Source organism: Otolemur garnettii, unplaced genomic scaffold (genome assembly GCF_000181295.1).
Source record: "Otolemur garnettii isolate 467f Iridium unplaced genomic scaffold, OtoGar3 scaffold00172, whole genome shotgun sequence".
Classification (NCBI taxonomy): domain Eukaryota; kingdom Metazoa; phylum Chordata; class Mammalia; order Primates; family Galagidae; genus Otolemur; species Otolemur garnettii.
Window position 1 is genome coordinate 1,107,211 of NW_003852567.1, and position 22,355 is coordinate 1,129,565.

The following is a 22,355-nucleotide window of genomic DNA, read 5'->3' on the forward strand; positions in this document are numbered from 1 at the left end:
GACAGCTTGAGGCTCTGTCTCAAAAAAAATTCCGCTTTATATACTGGTACATAAAGTTTAATTTACCTGAGAACATTAAAGAAAATTTTTAAGTAAAAGCATAACTTAAAGAACATCACTAATGCTCCTCTAAGTGTTATTTATTATAGCAGTAACACAGGAAATAAGCAAAATAATGATAAAGTAACAATTAGGTAAATGTTTGTCCAAATGGAAGAATATGCAGTTACTTAGATTGATGTGCCACTATTACTGCTACTCTCCACATCTAATGCTTGCAAACATAGAGGAGAAAAAGGGTCAAAAGAAATTTTTTGGCTATTATGTTTCTTTCTTAAAATAAGATAATATAAACAACTAAAAACAAGTAAAATATGCAAACATTCGATTAAAAAACTAGCATAGAGTAGGTACCACCTTCAGTAGGATTCTTGACATGTTTTGCTTTAGAATCAGATTATGAAGAGATTTCTATGCTATATTGATAAATAAAATTTCATTGATAATATTTTCTTTTCTTTTCTTTTTTTTTGAGACAGAGTCTCAAGCTGTCACCCTGGGTAGAGTGCCATGGTATCATCATAGCTCAAGCAACCTCTAACTTTTGGACTCAAGTGATCTTCTTGCCTCAGTTTTCTATTTTTAGTAGGGACAGGTCTCTCCCTTGCTCAGGTTGGTCTTGAACTCATGAGCTCAAGCAATCCACTGTCGCGGCCTCCCAGAGTGCTAGGATTATAGGCATGAACTACCACATCTGGCCTGATAATATTTTCAGAGATAACAGTAAACTAGAACAGGATATTGGTAGATGGCTCCAGATAAAAATTCACCAATGTAATAGCTTGGTGAGGTAGCAAAAAATTGTCTGTCCTATGGTCTACTGAATTTTAAAAATTTAAAGCATAAGCTAAATTAGAACGCTTTTTAAAAAACCAACCTCCAGGCTATATGCAGTTTTTTGCTCACGCCTGAGCTCCCGGGTTTGAGACCAGCCTGAGCAAGAGCAAGACTCCTATCTCTAAAAGATAGCTGGGTGTTGTGGCAGGCACCTGTAGTCAGGAGGCTGAGGCAAGAGAATTGCTTGAGCCCAAGAGTTTGAAGTTGCTGTGAGCTATGATGCCTCAGCACTCTTCTGACAAAGTGAGACTCTGTCTCAAAACAAAAAAGAAAAAACAAAAAACCTCCAATCAATGAAATAATTGATTCAGGCAAGGATCAATGGATGCTAAAATCATTGGGTAAAATATTGTTGGGGAAAAAGAATATTAATGCAATCTCAGGTATCACCCAGATATCATTATTATTATTTTTGGGACAGTCTCACTATGTTGCCCTCGGTAAAGTGCTGTGGCGTCACAGCTCATAGTAACCTCAAACTCTTGGGCTTAAGTGATTCTCTTGCCTCAGCCTCCCAAGTAGCTGGGACTATAGGCACCCACCACAACGCCCGGCTATTTTTTGGTTGTAGTTGTCACTGTTATTTGGCAGGCCCAGGCTGGATTGGAACCCACCAGCTCTGGTGTGCGGCTGGTGCTCTAGCCGCTGAGCCACAGGTGCCGAGCCTCACCCAGATATTATTAAATACAAAGGAAAAAGGTAACTTTACATTGAAGAAATATGGCATATACCAAATTTCTTAACAAAAAGATCAATCTATGGCTGCACATGGTGGCTCACACCTGTATTCCTGACAGTTTGGGAGGCCTGGACAGGAAGATTGCCTGAGACCAACAGTTTGAGGTTGGGGTTGCAATGGGCTATATGATGACACCACTGCATTCTAGCTGGGTGAAAGAATAAGATCCTGTCTCAAAAAAAAAAAAAAAAAAAAAAAAGCAAGCAAAGCAAAGAAAAGAAAGTACCTTCTTCCTACATTGGGAGAAAATACCACTTTATGTAGTGTTTTTGCTGAAAACATTTAACCTGATTCTAAACATAAACAATCAGACAAAACCAAACCAAGCAGCATTCTCAAAACTACTAGCCTGGAGTCTTCAAAACAGTGTTTCTTAAAGGACCAGAAAAAAGGGCCAGGCACGCTGTTTCACACCTGTAATCCTAGCATTCTGTGAGGCTGAGGCGAGTGGATTGCTTGAGCTCTGGAGTTCAAGACCAGCCTGAGCAAAAGTGAGACCCTCATCTCTAAAAAAAAAATAGCCAGAGGTTGTGGCAGGTGCCTGTAGTCCCAGGTACAAAGGAGGCTGAGGCAAGAGGATCACTTGAGCCCAAGAGTTTGAGGTTGTTATGAGCTATGATGTCACGGCACTCTGCCAAGAGTGACAAAGTGTAACTCCATCTCAAAAAAAAAAGACCAGAAAAAAGAAAAGGTAATTTTGCTAAATTAAACAACAAGGCTTAGGAGACATGAAAGTCAAATACAATACATCATGATTCTTGATTGGATAAGAAAGGAAAAAATGTAACACAGAACATTACTGGGATAACTTAAATATGATCTATATAATATATCATTAAATCTCTTGAATGTGATCATAGTATTGAATATATAAGAGAAAATCCTTTTCTTAAGAGTACCATGCTGGACTACTTTCTGGTGAAGTAACATGATATCTGCAACTTTCTTTTAAATGGTTCAGAAAAAAAAGTAAGTGCATATTAGAGAGAATGAGATAAAGTAAATGTGGCAAGATGTTATAAAAGGTAAAGCTAGGAAATATGGGTGTTTACTGTATGATTTCTCCAAATTTTAAGCTTGAGATATTCCTTTTAAATATTAGAGGAGAAGCACATATGTATGTATTTGCCTTTATATTCATGTGAAAATAGGCTGTGGAAGGATACATAAGGAACAGTAGGAAGGGAACCAGGAGACAGGGAATGGAATGGAAAAAGACAACAGGTGTGGATGGGAGATTTCTTCACTGCATGCTATGTTGTACCTTAAGTTTTACTTAATTATATAAATGTTTTATATACAATACTTAAGAAATTAATAAAATAAAATTAAAACAAAGTTCTAGCAAAATTTACTATGATGAGATCATACTGGTTTTCTTCTGAAGTTCCTAGGGAAATGCTCAGCAGTATAGATTATCCAAACATTTAACATTTGTAATTTTCTTCTTTTATCTTAGTGAAGGGTGTATCAAAATCACTGTGTCAGGAAGGATGGTAGGCAGATTTTGTTCAACCTTACACTCTAAATGGCCATGCTTTCAGCACATGAGAATCGCTGATCATAAAAGTATTCCTGGGGCAGGGCCTGTGGTTCAAAGCAGGGCTCTGGCCCCATATACCTAGGGTAGCGGGTTTGAACCCAGCCCCAGCCAAACTGCAACAACAAAAAAATAGCCGGGCATTGTAGCAAGTGCCTGTAGTTCCAACTACTCAGGAGGTTGAGGCAAGAGAATCACCTCAGCCCAGGAGCCGGAGGTTGCTGTGAGCTGTGACGCCACGACACTTTACTGAGGGCCACAAAGTGAGACTCTGTCTCAAAAAAAGAAAAAAGTATTTCTGATGACAATATATAAATGTAAATGTGTGGAAGAGAAAAAAAGATGAAGATGTAGTAATTTATACAAAATGATTGTAGTTTGGCCCATCATTTTGGCACACTTCTACCACCACCTCAGATTAAAGCAACAAAATCCTTATTGTCAGGTGTATCATAGGACCTGGTAATAGAAAGTACTTTGTTCCTAATACCCACCTGAGGGCCCGCCGCTCTGGATAATCAAGGTCATAACTTTGCATAGAGTCATTGCAGGAGTCCCTGGAACTGCCCTGAAGTAGCAGCTGCTGTGGCAATTGCACTTGCACAGGGAACTGGTGCACAGAAGCATTGGGCTGGGAAGTCGTATGGTAAGGAGGTGGGATGCTATTGCTGGTCTCACTTCGATAATCACTATCTCGGTCATCCACGGCACTATCAGGGTCTTCAAAAGCTATGGAATAAGCACAGTCAATCAGAGCATTCCCTCTTTATTTAACTCTTCAGAATTTTTCCTGCTTCTAGCTTAGTAGACACAAGGCTGAACTTTGAGAACAAAAGCAAACTGAGCTGCACACGAGCCCAGTGACCTCAAAACCACGAACAGAACTGTCTTAAGTAATACCCACAAATCTCTCTTATCAAATGAGATAAGACATTTGGTTTAATATTAGAATGGATTCCTAAAGAAACTCCAAATTATGTTTTCCCAATGTAGAACACTCTGAAATTCTGCTTCTCTAGCTATCATAAGCTTAATTAAAATCTGCTTTTTTTTTTCTATTTTTAGTAGAGATGGGGTCTCAGTCTTACTCAGGCTGGTCTCAAACCCCCAAACTCAGGAGATACACCCATCTTGCCCTCCCAGCGTGCTATGATTACAGGTGTAAGACACTGCACCTGGCCCTAAAATCTGCTTTTAAATGTCACAAATAGATTTTGATCTGCTACTATTATCAAAGGTGGGGATATGGGGCACAGGGAATATTTTTTCCACATCTTACAGAAATTTTTGTTTAAAGTGGGGTGGTGTTCTTAGACTTTAAAATGCATGAACTGACCCAATAAACTGTTCCAACATCTGAAGCTGATACTGGAAATTCGGAAGGTCAAAGCCCAGACTTAGAAGTCAAGCACAGGCTCTAGACACAGCTGAGAATAGCACTAGTCTTACTACTTGCTGCAATGTGGGTTTTTCTAACAATTCCTGTCAAGCACCTACAACCTGGGGTCAGAATTCCCATTCTGAGCACTGGCAAAGAGGAGAGGAAAATCTATGCACTGCCAGTGGGATCTTGCTGACAAGGCAGCTAGGTTTATCTAACAGTAGTGACTACAATTTCATAGAATTATTTCTGCTTTTCAGACTAGCACCTGATCAGTTTTTTCCCTAATATTAGCTAAAATGACCAGTTACAAATAAATACTGTGCTGGGAAAGGGAGCTCAGCCTAATAGTACTTTAATGCTTTGTACTGTTTCATAGGGAAGAAGCCATATCTGACATGATACCCATATATGTGTGATTAACAAGGCCCTACATATCCTTTCTTGCCAAGTCCCTATTTGGCTCATAATGAAAAAAAGGAACATTCACCATCCCCAAAAGGAGATACTTTTAGTGAATAATGAACTCCTTATGTTGGTAATTTTAAGATAATATTAGTAGCCACGTGGACAGCAGAAGCCACCTGGAGACCCTAGGATTAGTCTTTTCAATTGCTCAGGCAGGAGATATAAACCCAAATCCATGCACTGGAAGTGGAAAAAAGTTAATGACCTAGAAAAAGAAAATTCCATAAAGAATTGACAAAACTTGGGGACAAATGGAAGGTAATAAGGAAATGACTCCTTGCCTTCTATTGGACAACCTGGTAGATATGAATTCCACTGAAAGATAAACATATGGGTTTTATAGGAAGAAACTTTGAGCACTGGATTTCAGATAACATTTGTGGGTATAGCTGAGGGGTAGAGGTAAGACGATCTTACGAGATTTTCACATTTGAGTTTATGGTAACATGTTAGTATAAAAAAAAAAGGAGAGGAAAATATCAACATGAAGAAGAGGCTAACCTTCAAATGGTTCAGAACAATTATTAGTAAGACTGCCAATTAAAACAAGTAGTCCTTTGACCAGGGCAGGATCAGCAAAAATTGAAAGCAAAACCAAACAACAGGGATGCAAGCATTCTGCTTACAAAGCATTCTGACACATAGGAAAACAGACTTCAGAGGCATTGATTTTAGCCCTTGATGCATTTGTTCTTCTAAAGACTAAGAAAGGATTCAGAGACAAAACCAACTTGCCATTCAGACTTAATTCTCTCTAAACCTATACAAGAAATAAGTCTGAAGAAGTCGGGACTGGACTATTCATGCATACAGATGAAGGGGCAGAGATAAGAAAGGAGACAAAATGAGAAGTCTGCTTGAACTCCAGCAGGAAAAGCATCAGCACAAAATCAAAAGAACTAAGATTCATTTCCAAAGAGGCAACAATGATAGTCAACCCTATTGATTATGAAGTCAAAGTGTGTAGCTTAGCCAGAGTTGGGAGCCCACAGTCCAAAGAAAATACTCGCAAGGACCCTTACTTTCTCGCTGCATCTGACCCATTGTTCCTAAATAATGCTTTGCTTTATTTTGCTAGGCTATGGGGAAGAGTACTCTACAACTTTCCTAAAAGCTAAGGATATTTCTATGCTAAAGAAATCAAGGGAAAATATTAAGAAACAAAGTGTCCATGGAAAGAAGAGACAGAGAGAAGAAGAAAGAATATGGAAAGCAGAATGGAACAGGATAAAGGAAATATAAAGAAGTGAAGTGCGACAAAGGAGAGGAATAGAAAAAAGCAGGGAGAAGAAAAGGCCAACTTTTCTCCCCCACATTACCTCTTATTTCTCTAAAAAGGAAACCTCCTGGCACCACCAAAGTAGATTAGAAACTAAAAGGGGAAATTTAGGAAAATGTGTACTATTTCAGCTTGGATAAAAGAACTGTTTTTAGTGTGTCAGTGTCAATCTCTTGCCAACTCTACAATCTACTCCACAGCACCATGTCAGACCAGAAAACTCCCGGCTAAAATCTGAGTACAGATTTGATTAGTCAGCCTAAGGAGGGACCTGTGAGCTAGTTTGAAGACAAAAATTGAAAGGCCTCAGCAAAGTATCTGAAGAATAGAAAACTCAAAAGCTATGAACACTTACTCGTTCCAATATTTATTGAGTGCCTACATGTGGAAGGCTAAACAACACTGAAGACTCAGAGTATACAGTCTAATAGGAGAGAGAAAATATAAATACAAATATTGGAAATTATACAAGGAAGTTACTACCATGAGAATAGCACAAACATGATTTGTGCTATTTGAGTTAAAAAGAAAATAAAATCATTTCCTCACACAGTGAGTAAGGAAAGCTTTATGGATGTTAAGACTTGGTGGTGGGGTGGGGGGATGCCTTCTAGAAATCCAGATAAAAGCAGTGGCATGATTAAAGGCCCAGTGGTGGGAAAGGCTATTTTTGAGAAACAGTTTGTAGTTCATTTAGCAGATGAATAAAAGGACATGGAGAGAATGAGAAAATAAACCTGAAAAAGTAAACTGGGGAAAGTAATCCAACCTGGGCAAAGAAGGCCCTCCAAGCACACAATATGCACACAAAACTGAATGAAATGCACAACAATGAGGCTCTCTGGTAATGTAGTACCCCTGGACTGAGTCCTTGTCTTTGAATCCAGAGCACAGCTGGAACTTTATCAGCCAAAGAAAGGAAAGAAAATTCATACTTTTTTCATGGCTTGGTTACTTTTGTCTTTTCTTTTTTTTTGAACCAATTGTTTTATAGTTCTTTCCCACAGACCTAACAAATAGTCCTGTGGGTAAAGCAAAACCACAACATTATGCTATGAGTATGAGGCATTTCCAACAATGTGTGGCTACAGAAAAAGCCCCAATGGGATAGACCTCAACTGGTTACTTTTTTCTGTTTGAAAGCCTTAACTTATTTGAGCTCTTTTAGGCTTCTGTTGATTCATTCCCTAACAGCGAAATACTCAGGATTCAAAATCACAGAAACTACATACCTCATGAGAAATTCCAGTGACAGGGCAAGATTTGGGCCTTCTTAGCACCTGTTAGATACTTAATCATTGAGCTTCAACCAGATCCCCTTTTCAGATGTTTAACACAAACAGTAATGTCAGAGCTGTGTATTTTGTTAGCGAGAATGGGCTTCTCATTCTCTAAGTTGTACAACAAAGATGGCCTCCAGCCTAGTTGGGATGCTTCAAGGAAAGTCAAAGCACCCCCTCAGCCTCTTGTTTTCTTCACAAGAGGATTTTGGTTGAAATGACATTCATGTTTTACTAGCCCAACAATCTATTCTGCATATCTCACCAGTCTTAGTATTATATAGACAAAAAGCCCAGCCAAATCAAAATGCAAACCAATTACCTGAGACTAGTTCATCCTAGAATGAGCCTTTTTCTTCTGGTCACAGCACTCCTTAGCCAAGGGACCAAAGCAAAGGGTTTCTTATACTCAGGAACTGACAGTATTACTTGTCATTGGGGAATAATAATCAGGATATAGTGTTGGAATGGTGACTAGAACTTTGGTTTAAAATCTATCATAAACACACACACACAGAGTCTTAAAGAAATCAGCCTAAAAGGATATAACATTCCACAACAGGTAATTGTCTCCTGAAATTTAAGTGGGAGAGGAGAGGAATGGAATTATGTATGTTTGTATGCATGAATATCCAGCTTCACCATTCAGAGGAAGTATATTAAAAGGTAAGATCAAGAAAATTAGAAGGAATTGTAGTTCTTACGTACTTTGCTGTTCTCCCCAGCCCAGATAGGTCCAGTGACCTAAGAAAACCGTAAAGAAGAGCAAAAGAGTGACAGAGATAACTTTAGAAGGAATTCAAAGATCATCTCCCCATCCCACCATTATAGGCCTTACCTTGCCTGAGCCTGTCCCATTTGTATTCCACTAACTTTATATAACAGAGTATCTGCCTTCTACCAAAAATAAGACAAATCTACACTTGTTGCTCTCTGCTACCCCCTACAAAGAGACTAATAAAACAAAACTACTGCTTACATACTATCCTCCTTTTTAAAGGATTGAGATCTTGCCATGTTGTCTGGGCTGAACTCAAACTTCCAGGCTCAAGAGATCCTCCTGCCTCAGCCTCTTGAGTAGCTGGGACTACAGGTGCCTGACACCATACCCAGATCTCCATACTGTTTTATACCTCCTTCTGGCCTAGGTTTCTGTCAGGACATCATTATTTAGGAGCCCATGTACTCTACCTTAGTCAAAAAAAAAAAAAAAGAAAGAAAAGAAAAGAAAAGAAATTCTTGATCTCCTGCTCTATATTTACCTCCTTGTCTATATTTACCAAACCTGAGCCTACCACAGTATCTCCATGAGGAGCTCAGCTCTGATCCCATGGGTAAAAGAGTGATTCCCTTGTCTGGAAATAGTGATGTCCAATTTTGTTGCTCTCTATTGAAAGTTAAAAGGCCAAAGAATAGCAATTTTCTAGTAAGTAATAAAACATTCTAGCATACTGGATCCATAGAGATAGCTCCTTTTTTCTGAATTACTTATCAATTTTTAATAAAACCTATTAAAGCACAATCATTTTGAAGGGCAAAAAAAAACCGAAAGCATTTTATTAATTTTTCACAAAAATCAAAAACCCAATATTAATTAAATTTAAATCCTATCTCATACCCAAACATATAATAATTAGAGGCAACTGACTGTGATAAAGAAATAATAAAAAAGAGGCCTTTAATCACAAGAAATAAGGAGTAGGTTAGTTTCATAGTTAAAAATATGGGTTTTAAAATCTCAGTTCTTCAGGCTATGCCACTTACTGACTATATGACTGATCTTAAAAAGTTTTTGAAAAGTTATTATAGGTATTTCTTCAATTATAATATAAGAATAATAATAATAGCATGAGTCTCACTGGGTTATTGTTAAGTATTATATGAGGAAAAGCATGTACAATGCTTAGCACAGTCCCTGGAACATGGTGAGCTACTAGCATGTGTTGTTGTTTTATCATGCTTGCCAGGTTTTTGCTTGTCTTATGGGTTCCTAATAAATAGGTGGCAGAAAGAAAACAACGCTCAGGACCATATACAGGGAAAGCCCTTCTGACAGACCTAAGGTCTACTAAGGGATCTTCAACGTCTGTCCAGAAAACCCTCAGAGTTCTAAGTGTGGCTCCCTTGAAAGTCTGCAGTAAGACTCAAAATTCTGGCAACATCAGATGATGCCAGCCTTAGCTGGTTTCATTACTTGAGTTAACCCCCAAACCTGGGCACATGGTACTACTAATCAGTCACAGGCTGTTTAATTTAGCTATACACTGACAGCCAGTTCTCTTCCCATGTACCACCTAGGTCTCTCTTCTCACCTCTCAGAAAGGATATGTTGGACTAGTGTGCCATTATTAAATTTTAATAATTTAACTTTCTAAGCATGGGGGGAGGGGAGGTAAAAGAAAATGCTCCTAGGCTATAGCACAGTTTCCATAGCAACTGCTAGAGGGTAATTACCTTATTTCTTTTTAGAAGAAAATGGAAAAAAAATAATCACATAGAGCCTCAGAATATGTCTATCAACCTAGATTGCTCCAGGCAAGTGACAATGCCATTTCTCACTATAACTCTGAGCCCAAAGAAGCATTTCCCTGCAGAACACTGCCACATCCTTAAGCATTCCATGGCTCCACGCAGTAGTTTCTTATATATAAAAGGTGCTCAGTAAATATCTATTGTATTAATAATCTGAACGATCCCATCTACTGAGCCCATCCCTAATCCATTGTAAAAACAACAGACATGCTTTCTGACAAATCGGTTCCCCATTTTCACCACTTTAGCCCAGTTCCATTGTAAAAGAAATAACATCGGTTTAATTAAGTTTTCTTTCCTACCCCCAAAGTGTATTTAAACATGTCACTAGCCAGTAGAACAATTACTAAGGATAGTTAGGTTTTGCTAGGCGTATGTATCAAGAAAGGAAAGGAGAGATGTCCCAGAAAAAAAAATACATACAAAGACACATTTTGTGAACTGAAAATAGTTCTAGCATATTTGAATGAGAGGCTATAGTTATTAAAGAACCTGATCACGAGGAGACTTAAGTAATGCTAGGAATTTGGAATTATCTAGAGGCCAATACAGAGGTATCACAGCTTTTAAGAGGAGAGACAAGATCAGATTTGCCATTTTAAGAAAGAACAGTGCAGGCTCAGCACCTGCATTCATCAGAGCTGGTGGTTCAAGTCCAACCCAGGCCTGCCAAACAATGACAACTACAACCAAAAAATAGCGAGGTGTTGTGCCAGGCGCCTGTAGTCCCAGCTACTTGGGAGGCTGAGACAAGAGAATCACTTAAGCCCAAGAGTTTGAGGTTACTGTGAGCTGTGACGCCACAGCACTCTATCGAGGGCAACATAGTGAGACCAACATAGTGATCCAAAAAAAAAGAACAGTGTCCAGTGGTGGTTGTTGTGGTGGGGGGAGGGTTAGTAAATGGTATAAGCAAGACTGGTATAAGGAGGCTGTTATGTTCATGTGCTGATAGCCTGAACTAGGGAAATGGTAGAGGGAATGGGAAACAGTGGATAGATTTATGAGGTATTTTGGAGCTAAAATCAATAGGGCTGAATGAGTAACTGTGGAAAGTGAGCAGAATAAGAAATGTTATTGCTTAGTTTTTAACTAGAGCTACTGGATGAACATGACATCATTTACTGAGAAGAGAAACACAAAAGGGGGCAGGCTGAGGGAGATGATGAATTAGGCATACTGACTTTAAGGTATCTGTGGGATATCTCAAATGACCCTGTCCAGTAGACAGCCAAATATACTGGTGTGGAGCTCAGGAAAGAGACATGGAGCAGAAGACGTGGAAGTTTTCAGACTATAAGCTCCCATGAGGGCAGAGATTTTTCTGTTTTGTTCCTCTGCTGTATCTTCAATGTTTAATAATACCTAGCACATAGTAAAAGCTCAACAAATACTTATAAATGAATGAATAAAAATAAAAATGCAAGTAAATATTATAAGAACACTAAGGCAGAGTATAGGTCAAAAAAAAAAAACCCCTACATAAGAAAGGGACCCTAAAGAACAACATTTAAAAAGCAGACGGAGATAGAGGAAAAGGGAGGAAGAACTGACAATACAAAGGTCAATGAGGCTGTGGAGAAACTGGAATTCTCACACATTGTTTTAAGAATGCAAAGTGACAGAACACTAGAACACTGTGGAGAACAATCTAGGCATTTCTTTCTTTCTTTTTCTTTTTTTGGAGATAGGGTTCCACTCTGATGCCCCAGTTAGAGTGTCCTGGTGTCAGAGCTCACTGCAACCTCAAACTCTTAGACTCAAGTGGTTCTTCTGCCTCAGCCTCCTGAGCAGCTGGGACTATAGGTATGCACTGCCAGGCCTGGCTAATTTTTCTATTTTTTTTGGGGGGGGGGTAAAGTTGGGAGTATGGGATGTTCCTCCTCTTGTTCAGCCTGGTCTTGAACGCCTAGCCTCTCAAAGTACTAAGATTACAGGCACCAGGCCTAATTTTAATAAGAATTTCTTGAGGCTCTTATTTAAAATAGAGATTCTTAGACTTTACTCAGAGATTCTAATTCGAAGGGTCTGGAATGGCTTAGAAATCTGCATTTGGCTCGGCGTCGATAGCTCAACCGGCTAAGGCGCCAGCCATGTACACCTAAGGTGGCGGGTTCGAATCCCCAGCCCGGACCCGCCAAACAACAATGATGGCTGCAACCAAAAAATAGCCGGGCGTTGTGGCGGGCACCTGTAGTCCCAGCTACTTGGGAGGCGGAGGCAGGAGACTCGCTTGAGCCCAGGAGCTGGAGGTTGCTGTGAGCTGTAATGCCACGGCACTCTGCCCAGGGTGACAGCTTGAGGCTCTGTCTCAAAAAAAAAAAAAAAAAAAAAAAAGAAATCTGCATTTGTTGCTGTAGTTTTTGGAATCTACCTTTTAGTAAGCAACTTGGTGAATGAATCCCATGCCAATGATTCTTGAATTACACTGTTAAAAACACAAATATAAACTTTCCTATATGAAAAAAACCACCATCTCTCAGAGGTATAGTCCTCCTGTGTTGGCAGGGAGGAAGAAGGTAGCCAGACCGGCTTCCTACTGAGCCTGAAGACCAGTTCAGTGTGATCATACAAGAAAGTGAAGAAATTCTAACAGTTCTAGGACCCAATAGAAATTGAATCCTCTTTCCTACAAGGTAAAACCTCTGCACTTACCCTGTCCCCAAGGCTAACTGACTAGGACTATAGCAACATATTTATCTTGTTTCTAGTGGAAAATGTAAGAAATCAAAATGGTCACATTAAAAAATAATGTCTGTAATTATCAAACAAAACATAAGGCAACTGTAATTTTTCCATGACACTAAAATGGCAGAATATGGCTCAGTGTCCATAGCTCAGTGGTTAGGGCGCCAGCCACATGCACCAGGGCTGGTGGGTTCGAACCCAGCCAGGGCCTGCTAAACAATAATGACAACAATAACAACAACAAAAAATAGCCAGGCATTGAGGCTGGCACCTGTAGTCCCAGCTACTTTGGGAGGCTTAGGCAAGACAATCGCTTAAGCCCAAGAGTTTGAGGTTGCTGTGAGCTATGATGCCACAGAGACTCTGTCTCAAAAAAATAAAAATAAATAAATAAATAAATAAAATGGCAGAATACTTAAGCTCTAGACTAAATGTAAACAGCCATCTGTCCAAGCAGTGACAGGAACTCACCTATCACTTACTAAATTGTAGTAATTACTGTGTAGCTCATAAAGGACAATAAAGTTAAACACTAGAAATCATTTTCTTCCCCTTTTGTAGAAAGTTGATTAAGAACTTCTCTTTCTATGGAAAATAGTAATAAAGAACCTATAATTAAGAAAGCACTTCAACCTAACAGAGGAATAATGAAAAGAAAAAATTAATGACCAACCTTACTTGGGAATATAGATATAAAAATCTAAAATAAAATATAGACAAATCAAACCCAGCAATATAGTAAAAGAATAATTTATCACAATCAAGTAGGATATATTATAGGAAGACAAAGATGATTTATTATTTAATAATGGAAATGGATTGATGTATTCATCATATGAATAAGTCACAGGAAAATACCCATGAACCGGGTACTACTAAGGAATTTTGAAATATTCAACATCCACTCCTTTTTTTAAATAAAAGCTCTACTGAAGTATAAAATACAGAAAAATACACAAAGCATAACTATACTGTTCAACAAATACTATGAACACACTAATAACTGGAATGCAGATCAAGAAACAGCATTCCCAGCACCCAGCAGACCTTTTCCTGCCCCTTTCAACCACCTTTGAACTGGTTATACCCTCTGCCTATCACAGTTGTTCCCCAGACAGCCACATGCCAATTTCCTCACCTCTTTCAAGTCTTTCCTCAAATGTCACCTTTTCAGGTGGCCAATACCCTAACAATCTTATTTAAAATTGTAACTCAACTTCAATTCTAGTATTAGCAATGGCTTTTTTTTTTGAGACAGAGTCTCATTATGTCGCCCTCGGTAGAGTGCCATGGCATCACAGCTCACAGGAACTTCAAATTCTCAGACTTAAGCAATTCTCTTGCCTCAGCCTCCCAAGTAGTTGAGACTATAGGTACGCACCACAACACCTGGCTATTTTTTTGGTTGCAGTTGTCATTGTTGTTTAGCAGGCCCAGGCCAGGCTTGAACCCACCAGCCTCATTCTATGTGACCAGCGCCCTACCCACCGAGCTATGGGCATGGTTTTAGCAATTGCTTTTCACCATCTATTCTTTTATTGGTCTACTTGCTAACATCCTCTCTAATTTCCTTATTTGTTAATTATCATGTCTTCCCACTCAGTATCTTTGTTTTGCTCCCTGATATCCCAAGCACCTAGAACAGAACCTACAACATAGGTGTCAAATGTTTATAGAAGAAGGGGGTGTGCTGGGCGGTGCCTGTGGCTCAGTGAGTAGGGCACTGGCCCCATATATCAAGGGTGGCAAAGTCGAAACCTGCCCCAGCCAAACTGCAACAAATAAATAGCCAGGCATTGTGGTGAGCACCTGTAGTCCCAGCTACTCAGGAGGCTGAGGCAAAAGAATCAGCTAAGCCCAAGAGCTAGAGATTGCTGTGAGCTATGATGCCACAGCGCTCAAGCGAGGGCAACAAAGTAAGACTCTGTCTCTAAAAAAAAAAAAGAAGGGGCTGTGCTAATGTGGCTGAGTATGAAAAAAGTGAGTACCACCATTAGGAATATAAATAGTATAATGCTTTTTGAGTACAATTTGACAATATCTAACAAAATTTTAAATGTGTAATATTCTTTAACCCAATGATTCCACTTACAGAAATGCATTTATTCAACTAATACTTATTGAACAAAGATACTATAGATACACAGATAAGCATATTCCCTACTCATGAAATGTATGACCTACAGAAGGAAACAAATATTAATCAAACAATCATACACACTGAGTAAGTGCTATAAAGAAAAGGTACATAAAGTAATACACAATAGGGGAGGAGATATTCATTTGCATATGTTTAGAAAAAAACATATTTGTATAAAGTTGCTCACTATAGCACTATGTTTTAGTAGCAAAAATCTGGGAATGGGGGCCAGGCACAGTGGCTCAGAGTTGTAATCCTAGCACTATGGGAGGCTGAGGCAGGTGAATTGCCTGAGCTCACAGGTTTGAGACCAGACTGAGCCAGAGCAAGACCTCATCTCTAAAAACATAGCCAGACATTGTTGTAGGTGCCAGTAGTCTAAGCTACTAGAGAGGCTGAGGCAACAGAACTGCTTTAGCCCAAGAGTTTAAGGTTGCTGTGAGCTATGATACCACAGCATTCTACCAAAAGCAATAAAGTGAGACTCTGTCTCAAAAAGAAAAGAAAAAAAAAATCTGGAAATGTGCATCAACAAGAGTTTATAAAGTTATAAAGAGTTTATAAAGAGTTTATAAAGTTATGATTCCAACTAAGAAATATATCACACTTGAATATTATCAGTCATGTAGCTTGAACTACAGTTTACAGGAAACGGGACAGAACAATGTGTTAAGCCATACCACAGGAGTATACTGAGCAAAATCCAAAGTGTGAAAAACTCTATACATCGAACAAAACCATGTAGTAAAATGACCTGAGTTTTTTAGCAAACAAACTATAAAGGAAAAAATTAAGAGATGGAGGGGGAAGCCCTAGATTAAAAAATAATTTATAAGATATATCAAAAAGAGAAAGATGCAAAAATAAACTCATGTTTAAAGATGCAGGGGTGGTGCCTGTGGCTCAAAGGAGTAGGGCGCAGGCCCCATATGCCGGAGGTGGTGGGTTCAAACCCAGCCCCAGCCAAAAACTGCAAAATAAATAAATAAATTAAATAAAATAAAAACTATTAAAGATGCACACTTCAGAGATAACAATTATCATAAAAATCAGGATAGTAGATACTTTTAGGGAGAAGGGAGTCATCTCTGGGAAACGACACGGGGAGTGCGCTTTGGGGAGGTTGGCAAAGGTCTGTTTTTTTGCCTCCCTCATACTAACTCATTAAACTAAACATTTGTTTTATGAGGTTGTCTATATATCTGTTATATCCTATCATTAAAAACATTTTTATATCCTATCATTAAAAACATTTTTTAAATGTAGCAAATTGCTCATTTCACTACAACCACTGGTAGTTGTTTTATTCCTCTTCATAAAGTCTTTGAAGGCTCCCTATTATCTTCCAGATAAAATATAAATAGCTTGCTATGGCATTTAAGCCCTTCATGATATGAACTCTCTGGATCTTTCTGGCCTCATCTCTGACCTTCCCCACTCTTTTTATTTCCTACCCTCAAGCCATCTAGAATTTTCAACTTGTAGTACCTGAAAAAGTCATGCTTTTTCATTTCAGTGTCCTTGTACCATGGTTTCTTTTCTCCTCCTCTGCTTGACTGCCTCCTACTCATCCTTCAAGATTCAATTTATGCCAAGGATTTGAAAGGAGATAAAGATGAATAGGTAAACCATGTACTGAAATGGTTCTGTATACTGTAAGAATGGATATGTGTCATTATACATTCATCAAAATCCATCCATAGAATGTACAAAACAAAGAGTGAACCATAATATAAATTATGGACTTTGTGATATCATTTTCCATGGGAAGCCATTCCTAACCATTCCAAATTTAAATTAAGTTTTCTTCTTCTGTACTCTTTGAATATCTTTACCTTCAGTACTTTTCTTTATCTTTCAGCTAACAAATGGTACTATTTACATGTTCCTTACTCTCTGGACTTGAGCTCCCTGAGGTCAAGGACTTTCATTTCTATATCCCTAGCGCCTAGCATGGTTGTTGGCATGAGGAAGAAGTATCCAGTAATTGTTTGTGTCAGGAATAATTCCATCAATTGTTGATATCTACAACTATTCTGTCAATCATGTTTCATCAAATTCATTTCTTCTCTTCCAAGAAGGCATCAGATGGTCATGCTTTTATGGGAATAAGTAACCTTTATGTATAGACAAGATACACTCTACCTAGGATAGGCACTTATGTGATGTTACCAAATGAAACTTGAATAAAACAACTGATTTTTTTTTTTTAATTGAGACAGTGTCTCACTTTGTTGCCCTGGGTAGAGTGCCATGGCATCGCAGCTCACATCAACCTCAAACTCCTGGGCTAAAGGGATTCTCTTGCCTCAGCCTCCGAAGTAGCTGAGACTACAGGCACCCGCCACAACACCTGGCTATTTTTTTTGTTGTTTGGTAGCAGGTGGGGGCTGGGTTTGAACCCACCAGCTCTGGTGCATGGGGCTAGTGCCCTACCCACTGCACTATGGGCACTGCCAAAACAACTGACATTTTTAACATGCATAATTGTGTATAACTGTAATTGAACATAACTGATCATAAATTGAACATAATGAACTACAATTAGCTACCTCAAATTTCTTTCTAGAAGGCAGGATAGAAATAAATAAATGAGCCAGAAGACCACAATTAACAGTATTTTTATCAGCCAAACCATACTGTTAAAGTTCCTCTCTTTTCTTTGTTTCCCAGCTCCCATAATCAGCATCAACATCAACTGCTTCCACTGATACCACATACACAGTGCACAACTTGTCACTGTGGGCACTCTCACTAACAAGTAGTCCTGGACCCACTGCATTGCCCTACCACTAACAAAATACTCTCTATGTACTCTAAAGAGCAAGTCCCTAAGTAGTACATCGTCCTGTCCCTGACCATCCTAGTCCTGAACTGGAGGTATCAGAAGCTATGGACTGGCTGATCATTTACTCCCCACTACCCAGTAGGATCAGGTAATGGGGAAGGAAAATATTTCAGCCAGCAAGAGATTACTTAGCCAGGACTTGGGGGGTGGGCTAAGGCAGGATATCTTTTGAGTCTTTTCTTCATACTTATCATTTATCCAACTATGAGCAATCAATCCTTCCTTTCAATCAATACATCCCAGTTACTTTCTTCAAAAGTCATCTCTAAACTAGAAAAGTCTTTCTCAACAAACTTTTCGTCATTTTTAACCATTTGCTGCTGCTTCTGCCACCTCAGCACTTTCTTCTCTACTTCTATAGTATTATTGAAAATGAAATCAAAGGGTTGCCCAACATTAAACTATAAACAGAAATACAGAAGTTGATAAACCAAAGGAGGAACTCTGAACAAGACATCCAATAGCCGGGCACAGTGGCTCACACCTGTAATCCCAGCACTCTGGGAGGCCAAGGCAGGTGGATTGCCTGAGCCAGAGTGAGAACACGTCTCTAAAAATAGCTGGGTACTGTGGCGGGCACCTGTAGTCCCAGTTATCCAGGAGGCTGAGGCAAGAGAATCACTTGAGCCCAAGAGTTTGATGCCACAGTACTCTACCAAGTGTGATAAAGTGAGACTCTATCTCCAATACAAAAATAAAAAATCAAACCAAGGGCCCAGTTATCAAAAGCCAAAATAGGAAATCAGAATATCAAAGGATTAACATGGTAAAGAAAGGAAAGACAGGCTAAGCAGGAAGGGAGACCCAGTGAAACATGCATAGCACAGGAACTGTTTGCCTGTGGCTATCTTCACTGTGCTCTCTCTGCAATATGATTTATAAGAAAGTTGGCTATGGGCAGCACCTGTGGCTCAAAGGAGTAAGGCGCCAGCCCCATATGCCAGAGGTGGTGGATTCAAACCCAGCCCCGACCAAAAAAAAAAAAATTGAAAGTTGGCTATTACTAAAAACCAAGGGAGGATAAAGCACTCTGATATTTTGTTAGTGGAGATTTAAGTAGTATATCCTCTATAGTGGTTTCTGTAGTATGTCCCAAAATGTTGAATGCATTGGTAAATGCACAATAATTTGATCCAGTGATCCTATTTCTAGCTATTGACTCAGTAGAGACATTCACACATGTATGAAATTATATAAATGATAGTGCTGTAACTGTAAATATTGTAAACATTGTAAAAATTTAAATGTGCCTTAACCGCAATTCTAACACTAGTATATACCCAAAAGAAACAGGTATTGAATTACTTGTACACTATTATTCAAAGCAGCACTATTCACAAGAGCCAAAAGATGCCAAAAAACCCAAATGCCCACCAAGTATGAATGGATAAAAAAAGGTAGTATATCCATACACTGGATTATTATTCAACCATAAAATGGAATAAAGGACTGATACATACAAAACTTGAATGAACCTCAAAAACATGCTAAGGGTAGGGGTTGTAGTTCACATCTATAATTTTAGCACGTTGGGAAGTTGACGATTTGGGAGGAGGACTGCTTGAGCTCAGGAGTTTGAGATCAGCCTGATCAAGAGCAAGATTCCACCTCTACTGAAAAATAGAAAAATCAAGTAGGCTGGGTGTAGTGGCTCACGCCTATAATCCTAGAGCTCTGGAAGGCAGAGGTGGGAGGATCATTTGAGCTCAGGAGTTTAAGACCAGCCTGAGCAAAAGCAAGACCCTGTCTCTACTACAAATAGAAAAATTAGACAGGTGTTATGGGTGGGTGCCTGTAGTCCCAGCTACTCAAGAGGCTGACGCAGAAGAATTACCTGAGCCTAGGAGTTTGAGGTTGCTATGAGCTAGGCTGATGCCATGGCACTCTAGCCTGTACAACAGAGTGAGACTCTGTCTTAAAAATAAATAAAAAAATAAAAATTAAAAAATCAGCTGGGCATCAGGGTGTGCACCTATAGTCCCAGCTACACAGAAGTTGAGGTAGGACGATCACCTGAGCCTAGTTCAAGGTCACAGCGACCTATGATGAGGTCACTCCAAGCCTGGGTGACAAAGTAAGACATACTGAGTGAAGAAACCAGTCACATAGTGTCATACACTGTATATTTCCATTTGTATGAAATATTCTGAATAGGTAAATCCCTAGAGATAGAAAGTAGCTAGTAGTTGCCAGGGGTTAGGGATAGAGAGAATGGAGAATGACTGCTTAATGGGTACGGAGTCTCCTTTAGGGGTGACAAAAATGTCTGGAACTAGATGAGGTGACAGTTCTACAATACTGTGAATGTACTAAATGTCACTGAATTATACACATTAAAATGGTGAATTTTATTTCAATAAAAAATGTCCCTTATTAGGAACTTATTCTCTATATGTAGTCATATCAAGTGAAAAAGATATGGAATACCATGTGTAGCATGCTACCATTTGTGTCAGGGTGAAATATGTATATATGTTTGTGAGTCCATAAACTCTTTCCAATAAAATCTACATAAACAGAGTGATTGGTCCTGGGTAAAAGCAGCATAGCTAAAGGATAGGGTTAGAGAGAAAAAAACTGTTTCTCATAGCATACATTTTTATAACTCTGGAATTTTATACTTCATGCCTAAGGTTCCTCTCAAATAAATAAAAAGGGAGGCATCCTGGGTATGAGGTAAACATTCTGATGTATCTATGGAAGACCAGAATGATCAGGACACTTTAATGTGAGAGCCAGAATAGGAGGCTCAGCTGAAAGGGTTTAAACAGTAGAAGAAATGAATGTGAGCTCTGGATCTCTGTCTTCTGAGATTGTAGAAATGAGAAAGGAAATGAGAGAAAGTTGATTAGGTGGAAGAATCTTCAGAGTAGAGACCAGCTGGCCAGACAATCCTATTTCCAGGACATGTGATCCTAGGTAAATGAGTAACGTGATCAGTGACATAGGCTTGCTCTGCTACTGCCAATGCTCAGAAAAATAGGTCTGTAGTCACAGCAACCAAATTTTAGCCAACAAAATGTTAAGTAGCATAAAACTTTCAATCCTACAACAGATGTAACAGAAGAAAGGCGGTAGGTGACAAAAATGACACCAGGTATGTGAAGTAAAAGGGAAAAAAGGCTCTCAAAGGAGTGAATCTGTCAAACTGAGCCAGCTTGTATATTTTAGCTCTTTGAAAAAATCTGTAAGCAGAAGGATTCACTTCCTTCAGCATATTAGCAAGTATGCCCTGCATCTTTTGAATCTTCTCCTTTTCATTTATCCTACAATGAACAATCTTTCCTTTTAATCAACACATTTCAATTAGCACTTTTGAGAGTCATTTCTAAACTCATTTCTCTGAAAAGGCTTCTTGAACACACTTTATGTCATTCTTCACCATTTGTTTATTCTTCTGCCATCCCAGGACTTTCCTCTCTTTCCAGGGTATGTTATACATCTGCTGAAGATAATCATAAATAACACATTCAAGTTGCTGTCTTTATGTACTTGTGCACTTCTGACCTGAGTCTAGGTTATGATCCAGGTCTCCTGATTCTTTCTGTATCCTCCCACTAATTCCTCCATGGCCCTCACAAACATTTTCTCTAGGGCACTCACGTATTCACTAAGAACAAAAACACCCAAAGGAAATATAGAAGGTTTGTGGGAAAAAAAAAAAACCAAAAAGACATACAATGGATAAAATCCTTTTTACTCAGCAGCTTTTAATTTTTTTTTATATAATGTTGGTCTGGAGTCAAAAAGCTTCTCAAGAACAATTAAGAAAAATATAACAGTTCTCTTTTTGTCTGGTATCTCCTTAAATGTCTTCATTTCTACTAAGGATAAGCTGATAAAGCTTTAGTAATTGCCAAACTCAAGTCTCTATTGCCTGAATAAGAGTCTAATACTCTTAATTACAAAAACACCCTAAGAATCTACAAGCTCTGGAGAAAGTAAATTTCCCACTCAAGTGAAAAGGACTCCATCTTCCAGCAAATACTACAAATTGCTCTCTCTTTCAATGATAATGGTTTTCTTTTTGTTTTCCTCATCCCCCTTCCAGAAAGGCCAAATTTTCTTTCCCTAAAACCTAAATTGGATGAGATCCTTCAGGGGCAAACAACCAAGCACCAATCCCTGGGTACCTAATATACCCAGAGAGTGAGACTAAGAAACCAAAGACAACCTCCCTACCCTTGCAATTCACCAGTCCCATGGTGAAAAAATTCCTGTCACTCAGGAGAGATGATAAGTGTAAGAAAAAGTTTAGAGAACATTACTAAATTATACTAGAAGGTAACTACGGCTGGTGGGCTTCTGGATGTTAGTTCTGTTATTACCCTCCAAAACTTTTGTATTTTTCATATATTCAAATACTGTATAACTAAAATGCTAACCTGTTTTTTAAAAAGAAAAATTAAAATTTTGGGAGAGTATATACCAACTGTAAAGGTTAGTTATCTTACAGTGAAGCAGAGATGGGAAATTACAGAGTACTTTCACTTTCTATATTACACATTTCTGAATTATTTAAAGAACGTGCTACATGTTTCTATTTTTTTTTTTTTTTTTTTT

General features: G+C 38.7%; 1 protein-coding gene and 1 non-coding gene across 3 annotated transcripts in view; both read right to left on the reverse strand.

The window, feature by feature from the left end:
- Positions 1–22,355, reverse strand: part of UNC13B (unc-13 homolog B) — a 158,367-nt gene that overhangs the window by 110,447 nt on the left and 25,565 nt on the right. For both annotated transcript variants that reach the window (XM_023519347.1, XM_023519348.1), the window contains exon 6: positions 3,671–3,905. In XM_023519347.1, the coding sequence (XP_023375115.1) occupies positions 3,671–3,905 (235 nt within the window). The remainder of the gene's footprint in view (positions 1–3,670; positions 3,906–22,355) is intronic.
- On the reverse strand, positions 7,286–7,423 carry LOC111728611. The gene has a single exon (XR_002775848.1). It is a non-coding gene; the product is annotated as a small nucleolar RNA SNORA18 (small nucleolar RNA).